Here is a 24,424-nt window from a genome sequence, read left to right as displayed (position 1 = left end):
AGTCGTCATAAAGTGAATTAAAAAGGTTTTTCAAAATTATCTTTAAAATGTTTTGAACAGCTTCAAATACTAAATATGTCTGTGTGTGAGAGAGAGAGCTGATATAGTGTAAAGTGAAAACGAGGGAGAAATTTATCAATAAGTCATGACTCATGACAGTAGCAAAAAAAAAAAGCTGAACAAAATGACTTTTATTTTGGCGGGGTGCTGTGACGTCATAAGGCGGCGCCGCTTTTGCGCTTTATTTCAACAGGAAAAAGGTTTGTTTTCAAGCTTTTACACTTATATAAACCGATTACAGTTTAGGGTTTTTTCATCCGATGCTAAATTATGTACCTGCTGTTGACAATATTATTTTAACCCTTTATACAACGTTACTATTTTACATAACGTAGATGTTCTGTACACTTTTCGCCATTCAGCGCACTCAAACGACCACTCCTCCGTCATTGAAAGCCAGATAAGCATGATTGTGTGTTCATTCTCTGGGGGAATACCTATTGCACAATCCGAATCTTGATTGATGTCTTTTGGACCAGTAGTTTTTGAGAAAAGATGGGAAAAGTACCGCCTTCGCATGTGTACGGAAGATGATAGGTACGGTGTTCCATACACGACTAAAATAGTGTTCCGTACAGGGCGCATAACTTTAATTTTCGGCAAAAATGGGCATTGTTTGAAGTTTTATTAAAATCTCATGTCAGAATATACCATTATTGTGTTTAACTTGAAGTTAATGATATATTAAATAACCCTTTTATGAAAGTTTTAAATGAAATAGCTTCAAAATCATTTACTTTTTATATCATGTTTATTTTATTACAGCATGACAATTTAAAATATTAAAACATTAAATTCATGCACATTGAAGCTAACTTGACTGACCTTTTATGAATATAAACATCATTACTGCAAAAGGAGGATCCAAACAGCGTTTGCAGCCTGTCTCTCAGGCGGAGAGTTGCGACATGCGGTATTTACCCACAATTGATGTTTAAACATCCCCATTTCAAAGCATTTATTCAACAAAAGATCATTTATTTAACAATTTGTGATAACATAATATTCACTTCATAAAGACTGTAATACCATGTGATGCATAAATTAAATGCAAAAGCATATTGTCGGGGCTTTAAATGTCTCCCCTCCCAGGCGACACTCGCACTTTAAGCTTGCCCACTTTCTATTTTCAAGCGCATTAGGTGGACGTAGCAAACTTACTGATTTTACTCGGAAACATATTGTAGGAATGTCTCTGTTGTGGTTGGGGCTGAAAGAGTGAGAATTAAAGATTACACAGATATATAGCTTGCCTACGACCCATAAGTATTTATTCAGAGATTAAAGTTAAAAGGTCATCTGTACGGAGCATCGTTGTGTACGGAATATGGTTAGTCTACGTGAGAGGTAAAGTTGGTTTTATATTCACACATTCTGACTTCCACTTAATATAATTTCCTAAAAGTATTATTTGCAAACTCTAAATAGTGAAATCATATTAGCAGCAAATGACTATCAAAGTACAACAGTGTTCACTGTCAAATAAACAGTGTTAATGTTGTTTTTAATTCACACTTGCATCGAATATTCAAAGTAACATGGTAAATAATATAGAGACTTCTAAATGAACGAGTGTGTAAATATAAAACTAACTTTATGGTTTATATTACCTATATTGTTTGAATAAAGCAACAGAAAAGTGTGTAATAAGTGTCTTAATGATGAAGGTTTACTTGATTCAATAGCGTAATATCACTCCATTCTAAGTATACATCACTATATAATAAACGGAGTACTACTTTTAATCAGCTCATTGTTTCTTGCTCGGACTCACTCTTTTACTTGATTTCTTTTTAATTACTCTCATATAAAGAAACTGTTGCAGCAAGTGTTGAAGATAAGTTATTTTTGTTTCTGTTCATTGTTTTATTCATTTTAAACAGGAAGTGTCCGAACACAGAGAAAAACTCCTGCTGAAGCGACTGATCTCCACACTGTTGTAAAGATGGCGTTTATTAAAGAGGAGAGTGAAGATGTGAAGATTGAAGAAACATTTACAGTCAAACAGGAAGATCTGCAGGAACAAACAGGTTGGTTTTCATTCTCAAAGACCAACTCAGTCATTTGATCCTCATTCAGATATATTTTAATAATAAGAACACTAAATTAATCCATCTTGTAGCCCTGAGTGTGCTGCTTAGTTCTCCTAAATGCACATAAGCACTTATTGAAAGATAGTAACAAGTTTCTTTTGTTACTTGTTCTCATGTCTTTTGTCATTATTTTATGTATTATTAGTCTCCCATTTTCTCTACCTTCTTAAGGTTATTGCTTTTCTTGTTCTACTGTTTGTAAAGAGTTCTTGAGCACAGGCGCTATATAAAATTAATTAAAAATAATAAATTAAAGTTTAACTGAGCTGACGATATTTGACCTACAGTATTCTCATAGAAGATATCTGCTATTACGGTGATAGTGTTGGCTTAGTAATTTCCATTTGCATGTCACGTTGATCACAATTCCCTTTTTCCCCTCAACTTCTTTATGGGTTTAAACTTGTTTCTAGTAGTTGTTACTAGTTCTTACAGATTTTATCTGAGTTAGAACACACAAGACTCACACATGAACATTTACTCAAAGGAGAAGAACCACCAAAATGCCTTTATTGCAACAGAAACCAAACAGTTAAACATATTCTTGTGGAATGCCCCATTTTTTATGTTATTAGACAACAATATTTATCTGGAGAGACTTTAAAGGAAATATTTTTAAACGTGAATCCATCTAAAGTTGGAGAATTTTTATCAAAAGGAAATCCTAAAAAACTGTTTTAGATTTTTATCTTATATATTATCATTATTATTATTATTTATATGTTTTACCTTGTACATTATTTATTGCTGTTGATGACTTTTAATTGTTAGAATATTTTTACTTGATCTATTTTCCTTTTGCCATGACATAGCCATAGACGCTGAAATGGCAATAAAATTAAATCTCTCTCTCTCTCTCTCTCTCTGAGTTAGAACTAAATTAATGTTATAAAAACTAATTACCAGGGCTATTGTGTTTAAACAGGGTTTATGCGGGGTTGTAAATTACAAAATCAAAATTTTAGGCCTTAAAGTCTTAAATTTACTGAAATGTTGTATTGTAGGTCTTAAATCTTTTTTAAACAAGTCTTCATTTTCCTTTGTTCATGTTTTGCTGCTCAATCTGGTCAAACCCCATACAATCACCAACAATCCATCTCAATAAAACAGTAAACTTTTTATTCAAAAAGGTCATTTTAACTCTATTTATCATAATGCTTTAATTGTTTTCCTTACAATAACATATGTTTAAACGTGCTCCATGTATTTACTGCTGAGGACAGACTGTTGTGCATATTTTTTTTTAAATTTTTAAAAAACTTTTAATGCACTTGTTAATTGTTTTTTTGTTTTGTTTTTTAAGAAAATTTATGTTGGAAAAAAGTGAAGTAGAGCTTGCTTGTTTTTACACAATATTTAAGATCTTTTGCTAAGAAATTTTATTTATTTTTTGATAGGGAAAATAAAATCCTTTCTATCTGGGCCATTTGAAAAAATCTTTAGCCCTTTATGAGTCTAAAATTTCATTCATAATGGTCTTAAAAATGTCTTAATGTCTTAAATTTAACTTGGTGAAACCTGCAGAAACTCTGGTTTAAAGTATGTCAGAAAACTTGGATGCCCCAAATATTAAATATGCTGAATGAAATGGACACTTAAATAATTAATTATTATAAAACATTGTACAGTATTCTAAACTATATGATGTTGCTGTGGAATGACATGAGACAAAACAAACACATTATAGTGGAACAATAACGTTTAGCATTGCACTGACTACAACTGGCCAAACTAGTCTAAAACTAGTCTAAAAATGACTTTTGCTGTTTAAGAAATGGATTACAGCATGCTGATGATATGCAAACATTTGAGCGTAAAGTTTGTCAGTATTGACCAAATTCTTCACGTACCAGCAGGTGCCGCCATTGAAATCTTTTTGCTTGAGACTTTTTTTTTTAAAGGATGAATTTTTAGATCCTAAAAACCATGTCATGCTGCTTAGGCAAGGGACAGTTTACAAGGTATACCTCGGTTTGAGAAAAGTCAAGGTTTTAAAACCGCCAATATTTTCAGCTGTATTGTTCCTACAGTATATACTTTTTAAAAATGTTTTATTTTAAGTTTTTTAGGACAACAGTATCTCCAGGAGAAAATGTATCCAAATTATGAGGTTTTAAATTGTAAATAAATCTGTATTTTTAAAACAAATGAAGACAGCAGTTGTCAATTATTCATTTGAATGATTTTGCCAGACATGTTTACTGCTCCAAGATATTGTAAAAGTTTCTCCAATGAAAATATTTTGTTCAAAGGGAAAAAGTACAGTTAAACCATGATATTTTTATTCAAGCTTATCATACCGTCAGAATCTTATACTGGCCCATGCCTAATGCTGCTTGATGTTGCAAAGTCATATTTTCTTATTTTATTGTTTTTTGTATGTATAGTCATGAACACATTTGTTTGTGGAGCAAGTTTATTAATCCTGGTCATTTCTCCAATAGGCAATTGAAGTTCTAAAACAATAGCATTTGAGTTCAGGGCCCTGTTTCAGAAAGGAGGTCAAGTGAAAACTCAGAGTATTTTAATCCTGAAATGAGAGAAAGTCTGGGTTATCATTTCAAAATGGCAGGTTTGTCAAACTTGAGAAAGCAGGGTAAGCCAGTTTCTGAAAGAGATCTAACTTTAACTGCGAGTCAGTTACCGTGGTAACTTACTCTGTGAACCTACCTGGTCAGTAGCAGGTTTTATTCTCTAAACTCGTGAGTTTTTGTCAGTCTCCTTTCCTTTTTCTCGCTTAGCCTTACATTTCCAGCCACCTATTTTTAAGTGCATTTTGGATGGGCTATGAGCATAAAAAAATTGGTTGATGGAAATGTCATGATGCACATAACTTTTGAAATATTGGCATAAAAAACATGCGCATAACTGAGTAGCATAAACTTTTTATTTAATAAGAAAAGATAAACTTACGTAAACTACGCAAGCACCTTTACTGAACAAATTCCAGTTTGTGCATTAAAAAAGGTTGGTTATAAGAGATTTTATGATGATACAAATGTGTGTGAATGCACAAACCAGCAGGCTGAGCACACTGCAGAGCGTCTAAAATGTTGTTTTGGTCATTCTAAAACACCTGAACAATTTCAGTATTCATGTTATTATATTATTAATGATCTCCAGAGCGTCTGGAGTGTGTCAAGAGTGTCTGTTCTCTGCATCTCATGGCTTCAAACGCCACCACATGTTCATTGTCCTCTGAGGGGAAAGTCATTTATTAAATAAGCAAAAGATTCATGTAACTATTTCTACCGTAATAAATTCTGTTTTTACTGTTGATACTTGGAACTAGTTAATCAGGAAGTGACGATTTTGTTCTCTTTGATTCATTGGATGGAAACGCTGATTTATTTGTGTATTTTTCATGCAATATTCCAGTTTTGCAAATAAATTTAGTTCTCATTTTTGGATGGAAACACAGCTATTACCAACATTTCAGTCTCACAAAGAACAGTACGTCACGTATGAGAATGGCTTGGCCTTTAATGAATAATTAGCTTAACATTACAGACCTTCGACAGGGACATGTACTGTATCTATGAAAGCCTTCTCACATTCTTCGGTCCATGGAATCGGATTCTTTATGGCTTTAGCCATGTCTTCTAAAGACATTCCTCTCAGACTTCCCTCACATAAATTGGGACCCAACTTCATTGGACCATTTCCCATTATCAAGGTGCTCAGTCTAGTGTTGGTTCAACTCAAATTAAGTCTAAGTTTAAAAACATTTATCCAGTCTTTTTTTTAAGGTGTCTAAGATCAAACCCATGCTTCTCTCCCCACTGCACCCCATAACCTCTGCTCCTCTGCCTCCCAGACTGGTTGAGGGTGCACTCACATACACAGTGCACTGGCCCCTGCATGTGAGGAGGAGAGGTAGAGAGGTTATCAGTATCGGGTTGACTGGAAAGGTTATGGTCCACAGGAAAGATGTTGGATTCCGGCTCTGGATATTCTGGACCGCTCTCTCATTGATCAGTTTCATTAGTTCCATAGTGAGTCTTAAGGGAATGCAAGGGGCCGTTCTTGAGAGAGGGGGTACTGTCACCGTACCTCACGCTTTTGCTCTCTTCTCCTGTTCTGGGTTACAGATTATCTCATGTCATCTGCTTTTATTTGCAGTCACAGAAGCTCTCGTTTCCCTTTTTTCCTGTTTATACCACATCATTCCCTTCATGTTTGTCAGTATGTTATCGATAATTTGTGTGCATATTATTTTGTTACTCACCCTGTATTTGTGTCCAGGACCGCTAGTGAGTGAGTGTCTGGTTGTTTTTTCCCATGAAACTTTATCAGCGCTCACCCGACTGGGTTTTTACTTTGATTTTTGCTTTTTCCGGTTCTCACTCCTTAATAAACCCTTGTTGTTTTTCTGCATTTGATTCAGTTTTTTTTTGTTTTTTGTTTTTTTTTACTTATGACACAAGAATTTTCTTTCTCATTTGTGTTTACATGTCTTTAAATTTTGGCATGATGTCTAGCTTTTGAGGCTCTTTTGGTCTACTTCAGACAGGTCCTATTTAGGTAATTTCTTGATTGAGAACGTGTGGTAGTTATCAGGTCTGGGTGTGGCTAGAGAACTTGAACCCGGTGTGATAAATAAAGTTATGTTTAATGGGGAAAAACATTTTCACACAAGTCTGTGTAGTTCAGTGTTTTGTCCTCCTTTTAAGAATAAAATTCTTTATTTAAAAACTGCACAATGCATTTAGTTATGTTATCTTTGTCTAATATTTACATTTGTTTGATGATCTGAAACAGTTAAGTGTTAGTATTCTGCATTGCATTCGTTACATGCAGATTACTAAACCAGAGAACATTTGTCATCTAAAGGTGCAGGTTTAAGGCTTTATGCAGATGTTATGCAGATATGTCTCATGTCTGTGGGGCAAATATTCTCAGAGATTCAGCTGCTTTTTTTTTTGACAGGTTTACCAGTCAGGCACAGAATGAAAAAGCATTCCATATCTGCTTTACAAGTTTTACAAAAACATGTTGTTTTGTGTGATGACGAATATTACAAATAGAAACTGGCCATTTACAGCTTTCTAATTTATGTCTCATCAGTATGACCAAAATGCTCTGGGATTAATCATATAAGTATCTGCTTAAATGTGTTTGTGTGTAATGGACACTAGGAGGTTAATATGACAAGATCAATCTAAATATTATCTGCTGTTTTTACATTTAATGTGCATCAAAATTAAAGTTTTCACTTCCTTTTCACTGAGAGTTTTAATGATTTACTAAAAGCTGAACTTTTTTTTTATTATTATTTCAGACCTATTTAAAGAGTATGAGAGGAGTAAAGAGGAGGAACATCATGTCAAAATTGAAGACAAAACTCATTTAGAGACTGATGATATTTTAAAAATGAGAGACAAGCGTTGTTTTACCTGCAATCAGTGTGGGAAGAGTTTGGCAAACAAAAGCAAACTAAAGATCCACATGAGGGTCCACAATAGGGAGAAACTATTCACATGCACTCAGTGTGGGAAGAATTTCAACCAATCATCACACCTTAATCAACACATGAGGATCCACACTGGAGAGAAACCATTCACATGCACCCAGTGTGGGAAGAGTTTCAGCTACTCAGCAAACCTTAATCAACACATGAGGATCCACACTGGAGAGAAACCATTCACATGCACCCAGTGTGGGAAGAGTTTCAGCAACTCAGCAAACCTTAATCAACACATGAGGATTCACACTGGAGAGAAACCATTCACATGTACTCAGTGTGGGAAGAGTTTCAGCCAATCATCATACCTTAATCAACACATGAGGATCCACACTGGAGAGAAACCATTCACATGCAGTCAGTGTGGAAAGAGTTTCAGCCAATCACCATACCTTAATCAACACATGAGGATCCACACTGGAGAGAAACCATTCACATGCAGTCAGTGTGGGAAGAGTTTCAGCCAATCATCATCCCTTTATCTACACATGAGGATACACACTGGAGAGAAACCATTCACATGTACTCAGTGTGGTAAGAGTTTCAGCAAATCATCAAACCTTAATATACACATGAGGAACCACACTGGAGAGAAACCATTCACATGCCTTCAGTGTGGGAAGAGTTTTAGCCAATCAACATCCCTTAATCTACACATGAGGATACACACTGGAGAGAAACCATTCACATGTACTCAGTGTGGTAAGAGTTTCAGCCAATCATCAAACCCTAATATACACATGAGGAACCACATTGGAGAGAAACCATTCACATGCACTCAGTGTGAGAAGAGTTTTAGCCAATCAACATCCCTTAATCGACAAATGATGATCCACACTGGAGAGAAAGAGTTTATGTGCTTGAAGTGTGAGAATACTTTTATTACAGCTGCAGAATTGAAACGCCACCAGAGGGTTCACACTGGAGAAAAACCGTACAAGTGTTCACAGTGCAGTAAGAGGTTTACTCGCTCAGGAACCCTGAAAACACATGAGAGGATTCACACTGGAGAGAAACTGTAGACATGATCAGTGTGTACAAAGTTTCACTTAATCAGGGCAGCTTAAGAAACACATGGGATGGTTTCTGGTAAGGCGCCAACACATGTAGCAGCATAGAAAGAGCGCTTCCATACACACTGGTATTAATCCTCCTTTTTACATCATATATAATAACCTAAACCATATTTAAATGACATGGAGGAGGGACAAAAACAAAAAGGCTAGGACAAAACAACCAGTTCATCCTGAAAAAAATGAGAAATCAACAGATGAAAAATCCAAGACGGACGGGATAGCTGATAGCCTGTCACCTATCATTGCAGCAATATTTACAGACATCAAAGCTTTCCAGAAGAATATTAAATCTGATTTAACCGCCTTCCAAGATTCTCTCGCAAAAGATGTGAAAATGGAATTAAGTAACTGTAAACAAGAAGTCAATCAACAACTGGATGACCTTATCACGGACCTAAATGCAACGACAGAAAAGGTCAACGAAGTGGAGCAGCGAGTTGGAGAATTTTGGAGGAGAACATTGCAGAGATGAAAGAAATGCTCAATCAATCCATTCAAATACAAGAAAATTTAAAAGAGAAACTGTGAGATCTAGAAACACACTCCAGTAGAAATAATATTCAGATTTTTGGAATCCCGGAAGGAAGCATTCTGAATGAAAAGGGGATTAAGCTCTAAACACCACCGCCGGCAAAACTTAAAATCTTTTTGGAAAACGGGCCGATTATGTACAATTCAATGACGGAGGCATCAAGAGATCTGAAAGAAAAAGGACTGATAAACAGCAAATAAGAAACTATTATAGGAATCCCTGGGAAAGAGAAACAAAGACCTTGGGAAAAGGTTGGAGTGACATGGAAGTAAGGAAAAACATCAAGCGAAGATCTGGGAAAAACTATGTGAATTTCAAAGGGACAACACTAGCTTTGTTTGAAAGGGTAAAACCTGACAGATCCTAACAAAAAACTCTAAGAGACTGGTAAATCTTCTTGACTTGATTCACCGATAATGGACCAAGGTTATAATAGTTTTGGATTTTTAATTAGTTTTAGTTTCTATTTCGTTTTGACTTTTTATTTTAATTTTTTTTATAATGTATTTATTAATTTTTAAGCAATACAGATACAACAACAAACAAGTGAACAGAACCTGGGGAGAAAGAAAAGAAAGAAAAGGGGGGGGGGGGGGGGGGCATTAATTAAAGTAGCGATATATCCTTGTTAAATCAATCCTCTGATGATTATGGAGGTTATGTTTAAACCCATATGTAACAAAAATGGATCCCACCTCTAATGAAATAAAACATCTTTGCCATGTAGGACACAAGTTAAGTAGTCCAGTGGTACATATTCAAGTATTACCCTGTGCCATAAAGACTTTGTAGGAGTTTTGTCCGTTATCCAGTTCAGGAGAATACATTTTCTTGCACAAAATGTCAGGAACTTGCAAAGTGTTTTTTTATGCTTGTCCATATTAATCTTGTCGAATAATCCAAGCAGCATATGCTTGGGGTCACAACCAATATTAAAAGATAAAATTCCACTAATTTCTTGTTCAATCATGGCCCAGAACTTTTGAATTTCCCTGCAAAGCCAGAAACAATGAACCAGGTCTCCTTCCTCGGTTTTACATTTCAGACACATTGGTGACAACTCCTCTTTAAACTTGTGCCTCCGTGAGGGAGAGATGTGAGCTCGATGTAGAATTTTCAGTTGCATTGCTTTTACTCTGTTACATACACTTAGGGACATTGCATTTTTCCAAGATTCCTCCCATTGATCATCTGTGATTTGTGTAGCAAGGGTCTTTTCCCAAGTCTCTTTCAAGAAGCCCGTATTTACAGAGCCACAATCCTTCAGGACTTTGTAGAAACAGCTTGTGGAATTGTCCCTGTATGAAAAAAGTTGTCTTTCCACAACTGAAATGTCCTGATTTTCGAGTACTGTAGTGTCTTTTTTCACAAAGTCTCTTAGTTGCAAGTAGCGGAAAAAATCTTGTTGCGGAATATTATATTTATTGGTCAGTTGGTCAAAAGACATTAAAATATTTCCATCAAACAAGTCATGTAATGTGGTGAGACTTTTTTGTGACCAGACTTTAAATTGTGGGTCTTCAGTTCCTGGCAGAAAGTCAAAATTATCACAGATGGGGTAAAAGTTGAGGTGAGTTGAGATCTCCCTTCCAAACGTTTTATAGATTGCCATGCTTTGATAGTACAAGCCGTGATGGGATTATTGCAGGCCATTTTCACTGATTTACGTTTTTAAAAAAAAGCAAATTTCTGAGAGGGATTTTACAGAGTGAACTTTCAATGTCAAACCAAACTGCACTGGGTCCTTTATGTATCCAGTCAGAAATAAAGTGCAAATGTACGCTTAATTGGTATTTTCGAATGTCTGGAAGGTCAAGACCACCTGCCGAGGATGAAAGCATTAAAGTTGAAATTTTTATACATGCTCTTTTGTTTGCCCAAATAAAAGAATTAAACCAGCCATTCAGTTTCCTAATGATTTTGTGTGTAAAATTGATCGAATCATTTGAATAGGGTAGAGTATTCGCGGTAGAATATTCATCTTCAGAAGGGAGATCCGACCCATCCAAGAAATAGGGAGAATATTCCATCTTTCTAGGTCCATTCGAATGCGTTCAAAAAGTGGAATAAAATTGGCTTTATACATTTGTTCATAGGAGGGGGTGACATTGATGCCCAAATATGTTAAACCTTCTGGGGCCCACCTAAATGGAAATGATGGTAGTGTTTGGGGTATTTGTTGTAAACTTCCTATAGGCATTGCCACTGATTTATGGTAGTTAATTTTATAACCAGAAAAATCTGCAAACCTGTCAATCGTGTCTAAGAGATTTGGGGTAGAGGTTTCAGGATTTACCATGAATATAAGAATGTCGTCGGCATATAGAGCAATCTTGTGTGGTTTGTTTGCTACCATAAAACCATTAATTTTATTATTTTCCCGTACTGCTTCTGCTAATGGCTCTATTATTAAGGCAAACAGAAGGGGTGAGAGAGGGCAACCTTGCCTTGTTCCTTTCTCAATTTTGAACATAGAGGATCTACAGCCATTAGTAAGTACAGCACTAAAAGGCTAATTATACAAAGACCAAATCTATGTAACGTATGGAATAAAAAGGGTCATTCGATGCGATCAAACGCCTTTTCCGCATCTAATGAGATCACAAGACCTACTGATTGTTGTTTAGCAAATTGAATCACATTCAAAAGACGTCGCATGTTATTTACCGAGTTACGGCCTACAATAAAGCCGGTTTGGTCATCCTTTACTAATATAGGAAGAAAGCCTTTAAGGCGGGTGGCCAAAATTTTTGAAAGGATCTTCAGATCTACATTTAGCAGTGATATGGGGCGATATGACGAACAGTACTTTGGTTGTTTTCCTTTTTTCAAAATTAAGGATATATTTGCCTCTCTCAGTGACTGTGGTAGGCGGCCTTTTCAGAAAGAGTCATTAAACATATTTAATAATGGATCCACTTATAAGTCTTTGAATTCCTTATAGAATTCACAACTAAGTCCATCTGGACTAGGTGCTTTCCCAGATTGTAAACTCTTTATTGCTGCTAGAACCTCATTTTTAGATATAGGGGCATTAAGGGGTAATAACTGATCTTCAGATAACGTGGGGAGATTAAGTGTCGAGAAGAAAAGCTCTGTGGTTTGTGTTGTGTCCCCATTTAGTTCTGATTTGTAGAAATTCTCAAAATAATCTTTAAATGTATTATTAATGAATATGCTGTCCATAGAGTGTTTACCGTTACTGTCTATAATAGATTGTATAGATTGAGAGTCGGATTTTTTCTTTGTTAGGTGTGCTAAATATTTCCTAGCTTTATCCCCATGTTCATACATTTTCTGCTTAGCAAAGTGAATTTTCACTTCTGCCTGTTTTGTTAAAAGAGAGTCTAACGCAGACCTTAGCGCCGTAATTTCCTTTAGTTTAACAGGGCTTGGTTTATTAATGTATGTTCTCTCAGCATCCCTAAGCTTAGACTCTAAAATCTCTTTTTGTTCCGCTTGTTTACGCCTTTTACTATGTGTGTACTCTATTATAATGCCTCTAGAAAATGCTTTGGTTGTTTCCCATAATAAGGATGAATCTTCAGTTGAGACCGAATTGATGGACATAAAAGTGTTGAATTCCTCTGTAAAATATGTAATAAAGTTATGATCAGCTAATATAAATGGATGAAATCTCCAACCACTGGCTTTATTATTTTGATTTCCAAAGGAAAATTCAGTGAAAACTGCCGCGTGGTCAGATATTATTATATCTCCGATTTTGCAAGATGTTATGTGCTCCAACATATTTTGGGAGAGAATAGATAGTCTATTCTCGTGTGACAACTATGAACTTTTGAAAAATAAGTGTACTCTCTCTCTGCAGGGTGGCAAGCCCTCCAAATATCTTCATAATCAAAGTCTTCACACAGGGCCTTAAGTGTTTTAGCCTGTACTGATAGTAACGGTTTCCCTGCTGGGAATTTATCAATAATAGGACATAAATGGCAGTTAATGTCACCCCCAGTGAATAATGTTTTAACTCCCCAGTCTGCTAATTTAAAAAGGCTTCAGTAAGAAAATTATTTGGGTGACCAGGAGGCCAATAAATATTCATGAAGGCAATTTCTTGAGAGGGTGCTCGCTGCAGAGCCATTTGAGGAGAGCTGAGCTCCAGCGAGGGGGAGCATGAGCTGTCGCTCCTCCTCCTGTAAGCTGTTTTAATGCGTACACCAACCCCACCCCTAACTCTACCCCCAGTGACATCACTCGTAGAAGAAGTGCAAAAAAGGTGGAGCTCAAGCTTAAGCTCCCCCTCGCTGGAGCTCAGCTCTCCTCAAATGGCTCTGCAGCGAGCACCACTTGAATTTCTTCCCCATGTAAAAGCCCTTTTAGAAGTACATAGCGCCCTCTAGTGTCTTTAATAACTTCCACCAATTGAAGTGGCACACCTTTTCTAATTAAAATAACTACACCCCTACTCCTTGAAGTAAAAGAGGAAATATGGGCTTGGGCATAACACCCCTGCGAAAGCTTAGTATGTTCTTGGTCATTTAAGTGGGTCTCTTGAAGTAATGCAATGTCCACCCCCTCCTTTTTTAGATAAGTCAGGACCTTTCGTTTCTTAATAGGTGTGTGAATTCCATTAACATTCCAAGTACAGACCTTCAGATTTACCATTTTAAGTATATATTAAACATAATGTGACCCCCATTTATATAGATAAGGTTGCATGAATATCGTACGAAAAGGGAAAAAAGAACGAAAATGAAAAAAAAAATGGGGAGACAAAAAAGGGATTCATCCAAGTATACAACAAACACAAAACTGGAACAATAGAACAGTCATTAAACATCAAAATATTTCACACCAGCTCTTGTTATGAGAGTAACTGTGAATTAAAGGCCCCTTAACGACAAAAGGAACTACTAAGAAAACTCCTACCTAAATATTAAGCGGTAGTGCCGCTATAAACATCAGCATGGTTTTAATAAACCAAACAGTACGCCTTATTGGCCAATATTTCTCAAATACCCAGATAAATTCACAATGTCTGCCTTCACGTTAATGTGTGAGTGTCTGTGGTATGAGTTGGGCGATTATCACGCAAGTGGTCTCCCATCAAGGTGATTCAGGTACTATCGGTAGACGTTGCATTCAACGAGTCTAGAAATGCCATAACAGAAGCTGGGTCATGAAACACCTTCACTGAGCCACGAAAGTTTACCTTGAGGAGAGCAGGGTAAATTTGCCTGTATTCCGCGCCTATGGACTTCAGGCGTTTCTTGACTTCGTCGAACATCCTGCGTTTACGGAGAACGGACGCGGAGAAATCCTGAAAAATCAACACTGTGCTGTCTCTAAATTTTAAAGGAGAACCTCTGGATCCCAGCTCCCGCGAAGCATTTAACACACGTTGTTTGTCTTGGAAATTGTGAAATCTTACCAGGATAGGACGTGGTCATTGTGTGGCGGGGGGTTTCGGAGCGAGGGACCGGTGCGCTCTTTCTAACTTTATACGGCCCTCTTTTGTTGGGATGGCGAGGGTCTCAGGAAGCCATGACTCGAAGAATTGCGTTGGATTTTCACCTTCTATGCCCTCAGGTAATCCGACAATTTGGATATTCTTCAGTCTGCCCCTGTTTTCAAGGTCGTCCGCCCTTTCATTCAAATCGTGCATAAGTTTCTCCAGACTTTGTAGTTTAGTTTTGAAAGGGGACAATTCGTCTTCCACCTCAGATATCCTGGTTTCTGCAATCCTTTTATTATGCTTGTCTAGCTCCGCGTGGTGCATTTGCAGTAGCTGTGATATCAGGTCCATTTTATCATCTATGAGTTTAGAGATATTAGCTGTAATCTCCGCTACTGCGTCCGACATTGGGTTTGTGGATGAGCTCGTGTTAGCGCCGTCAGGATGTTCGTTAGCCTCTTCACGGCTGGTAAACTGCGTTTTTTTACGTGCCATTTTTTTCGATTGCCTCAGAAAGTAGTCATCCATGTTCATACTGTAAAATACTGAGTCTGCGCGTGTTAAAACGTAACCTACTGAAAGTTTTAAAATAAAATATGACAACGTGACACTACCGCTTAACTACACACAGCCTTCCTTCAAACCGCCATCTTGGAACCGGTAAAGGGATATTATTAAAACATATTGATTAATAGAAACATAAAAATAAAATTAATTATAGGTACATGATTACAACACAACAGTTATAAATAATTGTTATTAAGTATAATAAATATATATTAGCAAAAGGCATGCATTTCTTTTATCAGATGGGTAATTATAACACATTAACACAATAGTAATCATGATAATAAACATTTAGCCGCAAAAGACAAAATTTTATTATTCAGAGCAGAATGACTGTAACACATAAGTTATACATAACTATAATTCATATAGCTCATTATTATTTAGCAGCTATATCTTATGGGTACATCATTGTAGTAACAGTTATACATCATACAAACATAATAAACATTTAGCAACAAAAGGCAGGCAATTACAGCTTTTAATTTATTCTTACAATTCATATAGCTAATGAAGATTTAGCAGAGAAAGTCTATAATTTTGTGTAAACTTTATTTTGTTTTAGGCTAAGAAATATGAGGGGAGGGGGCTGTTGATATAGAGGTAAAGTTGGTTTTATATTCGCACATTCGTTCATTTAGAAGTCTCTATATTGTTTACCATGTTACTTTGAATATTCGATCGGAATTAGCATGCAAATATGACTTGAAAACAACATCAACACTTTATTTGACTGTGAACAATGTTGTACTTTGATAGTCATTGGCTTCTAATATGATTTCACTGTTTGGAGTTTGCAAATAATACTTTAAAGGAATTATATTATTAAGGGGAAAGTCTGACTGTGTGAATATAAAACCAACTTTACCTTTATGCTGTTGATGCGTCGACAAACGTTTTGATAAACACAAACAACTGTATATACAGTACATATGCATGTTCATATAGATACAGTTATTAAATTAAACACACATTCGAACAAATTAATGATTTCTTTAATCGTATCTCAAGTCTGTAATGTTAAACAGGGTGCGGGTCGTGATCTTTAACACTATGCACAAAACAGTGAACTTAGGGTGACTTTTGTTAAAATTCTTGTCATACAATAATAAATCAGTGTTAGGAGGCCAAGACTGTGACATAACAAAAGACTACAATAAACAAAACAGCTTTTATCAGTAGATTTAAACGTTGACAAAAAGAACTTACCTTGATCTGTTATATTGTGCTGTGCGCTCGTGAGAATACAGCGGTGTTGTTATTCATTTGCATATGCCGCAACGCGATTGGCTCTCATCTATTCTGACAATGGAGAGCGAGAGCCAGACGATCCTGATCCAGGTAGCGCCACAGAGACTTAGTTAAAGGGTCACGAAACACCAAAACACATTTTTTGAGCTGTTGACAGTCGTATATGTGTCCCACACTGCTAAAAACACTATTAGGACACCTATATTTCACTAAAAAGTGTAAATTGGTTGTTTTTGCGTTATTTCAAGCAAATTCGTACTTCCTGTTTGAAACGAATTTTTGAAGCTGCGTCATGGTCATGACATAATAGCGTGTATTCCAGCGTGCAGACTGGACGACTGTGCCAGAGTGTGCCTTATTACGTCTTACAGTGTGATGCATTAATGCATGAGTTAGGCTTGGTTCAAACCAATCAGCGCGCTCTATTGTGCAACTTCATTAATATTCATTAGTGTCACCGTCTTTACACCACAGAGACGCCACGTTGTGTTGGCAAAACAAGCGTGAAGTGTTGCTTTTACAGTTTGCTGCCATTAAGTTTCGTTTTCATTTTCTCTCTGTGAGAGCTTATCTGGATCACGTGTGGATTACAGTGTATGCGACGCTCGACAACAATAATTTACGTGTCTAAGGGGGATTATTGTTTACCTGAGAGCTGTTCTCATCTGCAAACGCTGAAATCCGGATTCCAGATGTAGTCTTCTCTTCATAAAGACGCGGCTCTAGTTGCTGGTGATTGTCCTGTCTCTACAGATTTGGTAAGTGAGCGACCAGTGCTCTTTGTATATTCAGTTTGTTCGTATCAAATAAGTTAACTATTGCATTGAGTGCAAACATGTTAGCACCGCATTTTGTGACCGGAATAACACACGCGGCTTTCGGACGCTACCTGCCGTGTGCATCTAAGTTTCCGGGAAATGCTGAGGTTTTTTTTTCTGTCATTCGCCGTGCGGTATCAAACATTGCATGAAAAATACACGCTTAGAGCAGATCCTCGAAACAAATATCTCATTTGTCGCGAGGGGCATGAATGAATTCCCTGAATGAAAGAGCCGAACTGCAGTTAAAGTCCGACATTTAATAATTTGGCAAATAATTCGACTACAGATATCCATGTAGGTTAAACACCATCCCTTTCTCCTGTGTATTTTGACTGAAACTCGCGCGTGCCCAAATAGACACTCCCACACCCTCCCACTTTAGTTTCTCCGACACTCCCCCCTAAACAGAGCTGGACACCCCCACTTTTCTGACTTTTTCCAAAGAAGAGGTGTGAAAACACCCTGCTGAAACGAGGGGGTTTCATGGCCCTTTAAAGGTCACCTACAGTGGTAGAAACGCTGAACTTTGTCTCAAAAGGTCTGCTACATGAACCCTTATGAAAGTTTGCTGTGAGAGAGACAGAAAGGTAATAGAAACGCCCAACGTGGGGCTCGAACCCACGACCCTGAGATTAAGAGTCTCATGCTCTACCGACTGAGCTAGCCGGGCAACTTACTTAAGAACTCGACACTGTTGACATCAATACCTTCCCTACCCGTGACAATCTTCTGCTAAATTCTGAATTCATCTTGTAACGCTGGACAGAACGAGGCCCAGGATCTATGCCCAGTGCACGTGTTAGCAGTTGCAAGCCTGCAAAATGTTTTCTTCGTCCCTGGGTGGGCTTGAACCACCAACCTTTCAGTTAACAGCCGAACGCGCTAACCGATCGCGCCACAGAGACTTACTTAAAAGTCACCTACAGTGATAGAAATGCTGAACTTTGTCTCAAAAGGTCTGCTATATGAACCCTAATGAAAGTTTGCTGTGAGAGAAACAGAAAAATAACAGTAACACCCAACGTGGGGCTCGAACCCACGACCCTGAGATTAAGAGTCTCATGCTATACCGACTGAGCTAGCCGGGCTGTTGAAGAGCTTACTCAAGAGCTAGACACCATTGACATCAATACCCTCCCTACCCGTGAGAACGTTCTGTTAAATCCTGAATTCATCTTAAACGCTGAACAGAACGAGGCTCAGGAGCTATGCCCAGTGCACGTGTTAGCAGTTGTAAGGCAGCAAGAAGCTTAATTCGTCCCTGGGTGGGCTTGAACCATCAACCTTTCAGTTAACAGCCGAACGCGCTAACTGATTGCACCACAAAGACATAGTAAAAGGTCACCTACAGTGATAGAAACGCTGAACTTTGTCTCAAAAGGTCTGCTATATGAACCCTAATAAAAGTTTACTGTGAGAGAGACAGAAAGATAAAAGAAACGCCCAACGTGGGGTTTGAAACCACGACCCTGAGATGTAGGGCCCTATTATAAACCCGGCGCAATGTGGCGCAAGGCGCAGCGCAATAGTCTTTTACTAATTTAAGCTTGGCGCAAGGGTCTTTTTCAGGCAGTGCGCTACGCTGTTTTAATAGCAAATGCATTTGCGCTCAAATGTGCGCCCATAGGCGTTCTGGTCTAAAAAAGCAGGCGTGTTTTGGCGCGTTGCTATTTTGAGAAACAGTAAATAGTCTGATCTATAGACCAGAACAAAGTCTGTCTATTGTCTTGCGCAAAGTGCGCCTGGCTTACACACTACACACAAGATGCAATACGCAAATATCTTTACATATGAAAAAGATATAATATAATAAGGATATATAATAAGGATATATATATAGTATATAAATATAAATGATTAAAATATTACAAAACATTAATTTATAGCCTACATGAATTTAAAAACCACTGCCTTCATACTTTCTTCATCTCGGGAGGCTTTTTCAGTTCATTCAATTTTCTTTTGTATAATGTTATCATTATTAGCAGTATTATTTATTATAGCCATATTTATATTTGTTCTATTAAAAACAAGCTTAGATTTGTCCACCTGTCAGGTTTTACACCATATGGGGCATAGCGGGTGTATTTGGAAATAACTCAGTATTTTGACCAAACTTTGTTATTATTATTCATTTATTCGTTTGCTGGAAATTAGAACTGAATTTAGAAATAGTTTGAAACAAATCTTTGCGCTTAACAAACAAAATTAATTATTTATAGGCTAATTGATGTCTGTGCGGTAAGGTTTCCCTATCCATGAGAGCAAAAGCGAAAGTGAACTTACTTTATGTCATGTTAATAGCAATGCGCTTATGGCGTGACGCAGCTGGCTCTTAAAGGTAATGCAATATGAGACTCTGATTGGTTTATTCTCAAAACACACTTGTAAATCATTAAGAAAATAAACTCAACCCTTTTAGACCATGCGCCATGGCGCAAAGCGGATTTTCCCGTCCTTAAGTTAGCATAAATGCATTCGCCTTGAAAACGTTTGCGATCTGCGCATGGACCGTCAAAACAGAGCCCACAATGTCAATGTACAAAGTTCACGCACGCCCGCACACACAGATGCACACACACTGACAGACAGAGCGTGTTTAGCTTCCCACTCTTTTTGCATGCATATGTGACAGGATACAGCTTAATCTTTACTGCTGTATGGATATCTGTCATGTTAATGTGCAAAATAAACCTGATTTAACGTCTAAAAACCAGGATTGAAGTGTCTTCTTTTATAATTGTTCTGACAAGCGGCTGTATTGATGAAGTAAAGCTGAAGTGAATCACTGTACTTCATTACACACGTGCACTGTTTTAAAACACTTTAAACATGTGAAACTTACTCTTGATCACATTTGATGATGATTGATGATCCTAGCGAACTGAACAGACCTTTTATTCCAGGTTGCTTTGTGCACGTCTGGTCTTGTTGATATGATTATACACGTGACTACCGGGACATGTTACTACACGAAGCTGTCAATCAATTCGGTGGGCGGGAGGACTGCGCTTCTTTTTATCTTGTGTGATCAGATCATTGTTTCTGCACTGACACGTTGTTAGTATTTGCTTGCTGAAAGAAAAAATTACATCTTCTTTTTAAACTTTGTGTTTATGCTATTAACATACTGCTTGTTTTTTTCTTTCTTTGCAGTATTGGATTACATCTAGTCCTGATTGCATTTTTACTCCAGTTCCAGTCCAGCACAGTTATACCTGCCAATCAAGCACCTGAAGCTACCAAGCAGATGTGTGGGCAGCTGTGAGCCAAACTCTTAGGAACATTGGTTCTCCAGGAAGAGGACTGGACATAATTTCTGTAAGTGATTAACCTAGCACGACTCCCCCTCAACTGGAAGCAGTAACTGGGAACCAAGACTCAACTGGTGTGATATGTTAAGATTATCTAAAAAATAATTTTTCTATGAATATTAATTTAATCTTTTTTATAGAATTATCTGTTATCTAAGACCTGACTCTGGTGGCCAAGAATTACATTTCTCTTTTCTGCTTCATACAAAACTATCTATCTTACAGTAGCCAAGCTCAGTCAAAATAAAATCATCATATTGTTTAAACTTTAGTTTGATCAGGTGATTGAAGTTGACGTGCAAACTCACTGTGTGCAGACACCTCTGCATGGAAGGCTGTTATGCCAGTCTCACAATGCATGATCGATGTATATTTTTTCCGCGTGCATGCTAACAACTGGGGTTCTCAGGAATTGCACAGAAATGGTTTTCTGCATGCATCCATCTATTTGTTTTCTATTCAACTAGTTTGTTTGCATTCTCCGTCTCTCTTTCTCTCTCTCTCTCTCTGAAAAAAATAAATAAATCAAAGCCTTAATTTGTTTTGAGTGTTGAAATGTCTAGAACTTTGTCATCCGGGAACTCCTGTAAATATTTTATTTCCCGAGTTCCCCCCAAAAATTCTTTACTCTAGAAATTTTAAGGTACAAATGGTAGGGAAAATATAAACATGAAAATTTAACTTTGTTTTGTTTAACTCAATATATTTTTTATTATTCATTACACAGCATCCAAAGTGAAAACTTCTTGCAAGACACAGGGTGATGGAAAGAGCAGAAGATCAGTGATCAGACATAAGTATATTGATGCCCCTGAGAGGACAGATTTATAAATTAATGTTATATATAGTTGTTCTGTTTTATCATATATGTGTGTGTGACATTAATAACTTTTACATTGTAACACAAAACATAAATAATAGTCAAAATGCATGAGTAGTTTTGAGTCTATAAAATCTAAATGTTTTTTAAGCACCAAATCATTCGAATGGTTTCATGTCGGACGCAAATGCCTTAAATGCAGCTTTAACATCATTGGAATAAATTATATTTTTACATATTCAAATTGAAAAGTTAACATATTAAAAAGGAATAACTATTTACAAGGTTACTTTTATATTTGCATTTTTATAAACTAAAGCAGTTTTGTCCCAAACCTTTGAAAAATAGTCCATGTTGTCTTTATATTTTTAGATGCTTCATTTATTACTGATTTTTCTTTATGCTTTCAAAATATGTAATTATGCAGTTGAAGTGATATTGTGCTATTTTGCTACATAGTAGAAGTGAACTAGTTTTGTTCTGTGTTAAAGCCACAATGGCCCTACATATAAGTGCTTTACTGGGACCTTATAGGCACATTTTGTGCCTGGACTCAACTTAATATTAGTGGGACCTAACTATTTTGTTAATTACTAAATACCCACAGAGCATGCTTATAGGACATACTTCTGACCCAGATACTGTGCCCCAGTATAGCTATACTTCGCCCAGTGTGGCCATATACACTCCTCTTTGTGTGGACTTGCTTTGGGCCCACAGTGAACTTCTGTTTCGAGTGGGCCAGCCCACAGTTTGGTCTAGCGACATTGTATATGTTTTTGGTATAGACATGTTTGTATGGAAATTTGTGCACTAATACTGTACACTCAAGTACATGAAGGTGAGCTTAAGCAAACTGCATAAAACATTCAAAACTAAGAGAGACAATCTGCTAGTTCAGTGAGACGTCATGCAAAGTGGCTTCCGGGTCCAAGCGCTCTATTCAACTGAATGGGGAGACTCGTGAAATGGTAATAATAAATGTTTACAAAGCGATTTAGTTTCGAAAATCAAGATCACAACATATATGTCCATGCCTAATATACAATGGCCAGAAAGTAATAAATTTTTTTATAAATTGTTAAAATTCTGGTATTTGTGATGCAGCAAGCCCAGAGATTGTTGCGTACACTGACTTCATAAAAAATTAACTTTAATGTGTGATATGAATAAAAAGTGATCATAAACGAATAATTTCTCAACTCAAACGAGTGGAGGCTTGGACCCGGAAACAGTATTACATACGTCACCAACACTTCACAACTTAACAAGTGAATAGAAAAGCATATCCTAATTAAGATATAAACTGTATCCCATTAAAATATTGTAGAAATTATCGTATAGGAATAGTTCCAAAATATTATGCTTCTATTTTGTCTGTATAAATGTGCAAGTCAGACTGATTTAGATCAGAAGTCCACTACACGTTCATTAACTGATTTCACAGTTGAAAGTGCTACAATTAACATAGAAATACCCTAGTCAGCACAGCACAGCACAGCACCACTTCACTGCTCTTTCTGTGACAGTCAGGGGGCTCATGCAGGATTTGAACCCAAGACCTCTCGCAACCTCAGCGAGAATCATACCACTAGACCAGGGGTCTCAAACTCAATTTACCTGGGGGCCGCAGGAGGCAAAGTCTGGGTAAGGCTGGGCCGCATAAGGGATTTCACAAAAAAAAAGTCCTCAAATGTCATTATTAACAGTTTTAATTATTTCTTCTGTACATGAAGTGTCCTGAACATTAATAGAACATTGAGTGAAGATTATGAACAGTTCTTCTGAACATGGCATCTTTTGCCTACTTCTTGCTGCCAGAGACTTGACAGCGCTTCTTTTCACAAATCTGAACCACATTTGGCTTTAGAGCAGAAGCAGTTGAGACCCTCAGTATGGCTTGAAGATGATCATCATTAATTCTAGACCTGTACTTTGGCTTATTGAAGTTCAAGGTGGAGAATAACTTCTCACACACTTCTCACACACTCAAAACTTCCATTCCCTCACCTAAAAAAAAGGCGTATATATGTATAAATAAAACACCCCCACCCCACTCCAGTCACATCAGTCTGTGCCAGTCTGTATCTACCTATAATATATATAAGATGCAGGCTGTAGCTAGGTAGGTGGCAGGCTGCAGATAGGTAGCTAAGTGGCAGGCAGGGGCGGGAACAGCTTACCTTGGTTCTGGCCGGCGCGAGTTCCCTCCTAAACACTTCCCGCCCGTCACAGCATCTAACAAAGGAGCAGGGTGCGTGGTGACGTCACCGGCATCCCCGCCCCTTTGTTTACACGGCGGGCAGGGAATGCCAGTGACCGCTGTGTACGGATAGAATCAGCGGAGCGGGGAGTGCTCTCTCTCCCTGCTCCGCTGATTCTGTCAGGCCCCGTTTACACTAGTGCGTTTTAGTTTTAAAACGGCGTTTTAGAATGAAAACGATCCGCGTCCACACTCGCGTTTTACCCAGCATTTCTGAACTGCTCTCCGTCCACACCAAAACGCTGAAAACGCACATCACGTGACCACACACACTTTGGCAAGCGCTGCAGCCCATCTACCCAGATGAGAGCTCTGCTAGTCGGACTCCTCATCAAGCATCTCCCGCTGGATCTAATCTCACTATATTTATTAAACGTGATATTTAATTCATCTTGTTGTCTTTATCTAACGACATATTCCCTGACTTTGGGCATTGAAATCTATTACTTGATCTCACGTAACGTGTTTTGGCTGAGCGCAAAGATAAGTTAATGATTAATGTAACCACGTAGCCTACATTCTGTATATTGACTGATCGCTTGCCTTTATTTCCTATAATGTATAAACTTATTGTATGTTATACTTTTATAATGGCCATTATCGATTATTAAAACTGATATTCAGCAAAAGAGAGGGTATGTTTCGTATTTTCACTGAAATTGAAAGGAGGCAGTTGTTATTGGCTCCGTTTTGTTATAAATATCCATACTGTGAAGATGACGCTCATGCAGCACGACGCCTCAACATTTC

At 37.4% G+C, this 24,424-nt stretch overlaps 2 protein-coding genes and 1 non-coding gene across 6 annotated transcripts in view; 2 read left to right on the top strand and 1 right to left on the bottom strand.

The window, feature by feature from the left end:
* The window catches only part of LOC148680730 (uncharacterized), a 90,318-nt gene that overhangs the window by 16,124 nt on the left and 49,770 nt on the right, over nucleotides 1-24,424 (top strand). The gene's annotated exons all lie outside the window — the stretch shown is intronic.
* On the top strand, nucleotides 210-8,751 carry LOC147845192 (uncharacterized). Of its 4 annotated transcripts, none has more exons than XM_088650371.1 (3): nucleotides 210-260; nucleotides 1,944-2,090; nucleotides 7,435-8,751. In XM_088650371.1, exons 2-3 carry the CDS (start codon nucleotides 2,006-2,008, stop codon nucleotides 8,637-8,639), a joined length of 1,290 nt encoding a protein of 429 aa, XP_088506497.1. In that variant the 5' UTR covers nucleotides 210-260; nucleotides 1,944-2,005; the 3' UTR covers nucleotides 8,640-8,751. The 4 variants fall into 4 exon arrangements, with proteins under 4 accessions (XP_088506497.1, XP_087106158.2, XP_088506498.1 ...); XM_087250032.2 differs by having other exon boundaries at nucleotides 210-597; XM_088650372.1 differs by having other exon boundaries at nucleotides 210-1,390.
* trnak-cuu (transfer RNA lysine (anticodon CUU)) lies at nucleotides 17,875-17,947 on the bottom strand. The gene has a single exon. It is a non-coding gene; the product is annotated as a tRNA-Lys (tRNA).

The sequence above is a fragment of the Danio rerio genome, chromosome 4 (assembly GCF_052040795.2).
Source record: "Danio rerio strain M-AB ecotype USA chromosome 4, GRCz13ab, whole genome shotgun sequence".
Lineage (NCBI taxonomy): Eukaryota > Metazoa > Chordata > Actinopteri > Cypriniformes > Danionidae > Danio > Danio rerio.
Note: the sequence above shows the minus strand (reverse complement) of the source record. Positions and strands in the feature narration are given on the sequence as shown.

Coding starts and splice junctions, on each gene's coding strand:
- LOC147845192 (XM_087250032.2), top strand. Junction 2,091..7,434: donor AGATCTGCAGGAACAAACAG/GTTGGTTTTCAT, acceptor TTATTATTTCAG/ACCTATTTAAAGAGTATGAG.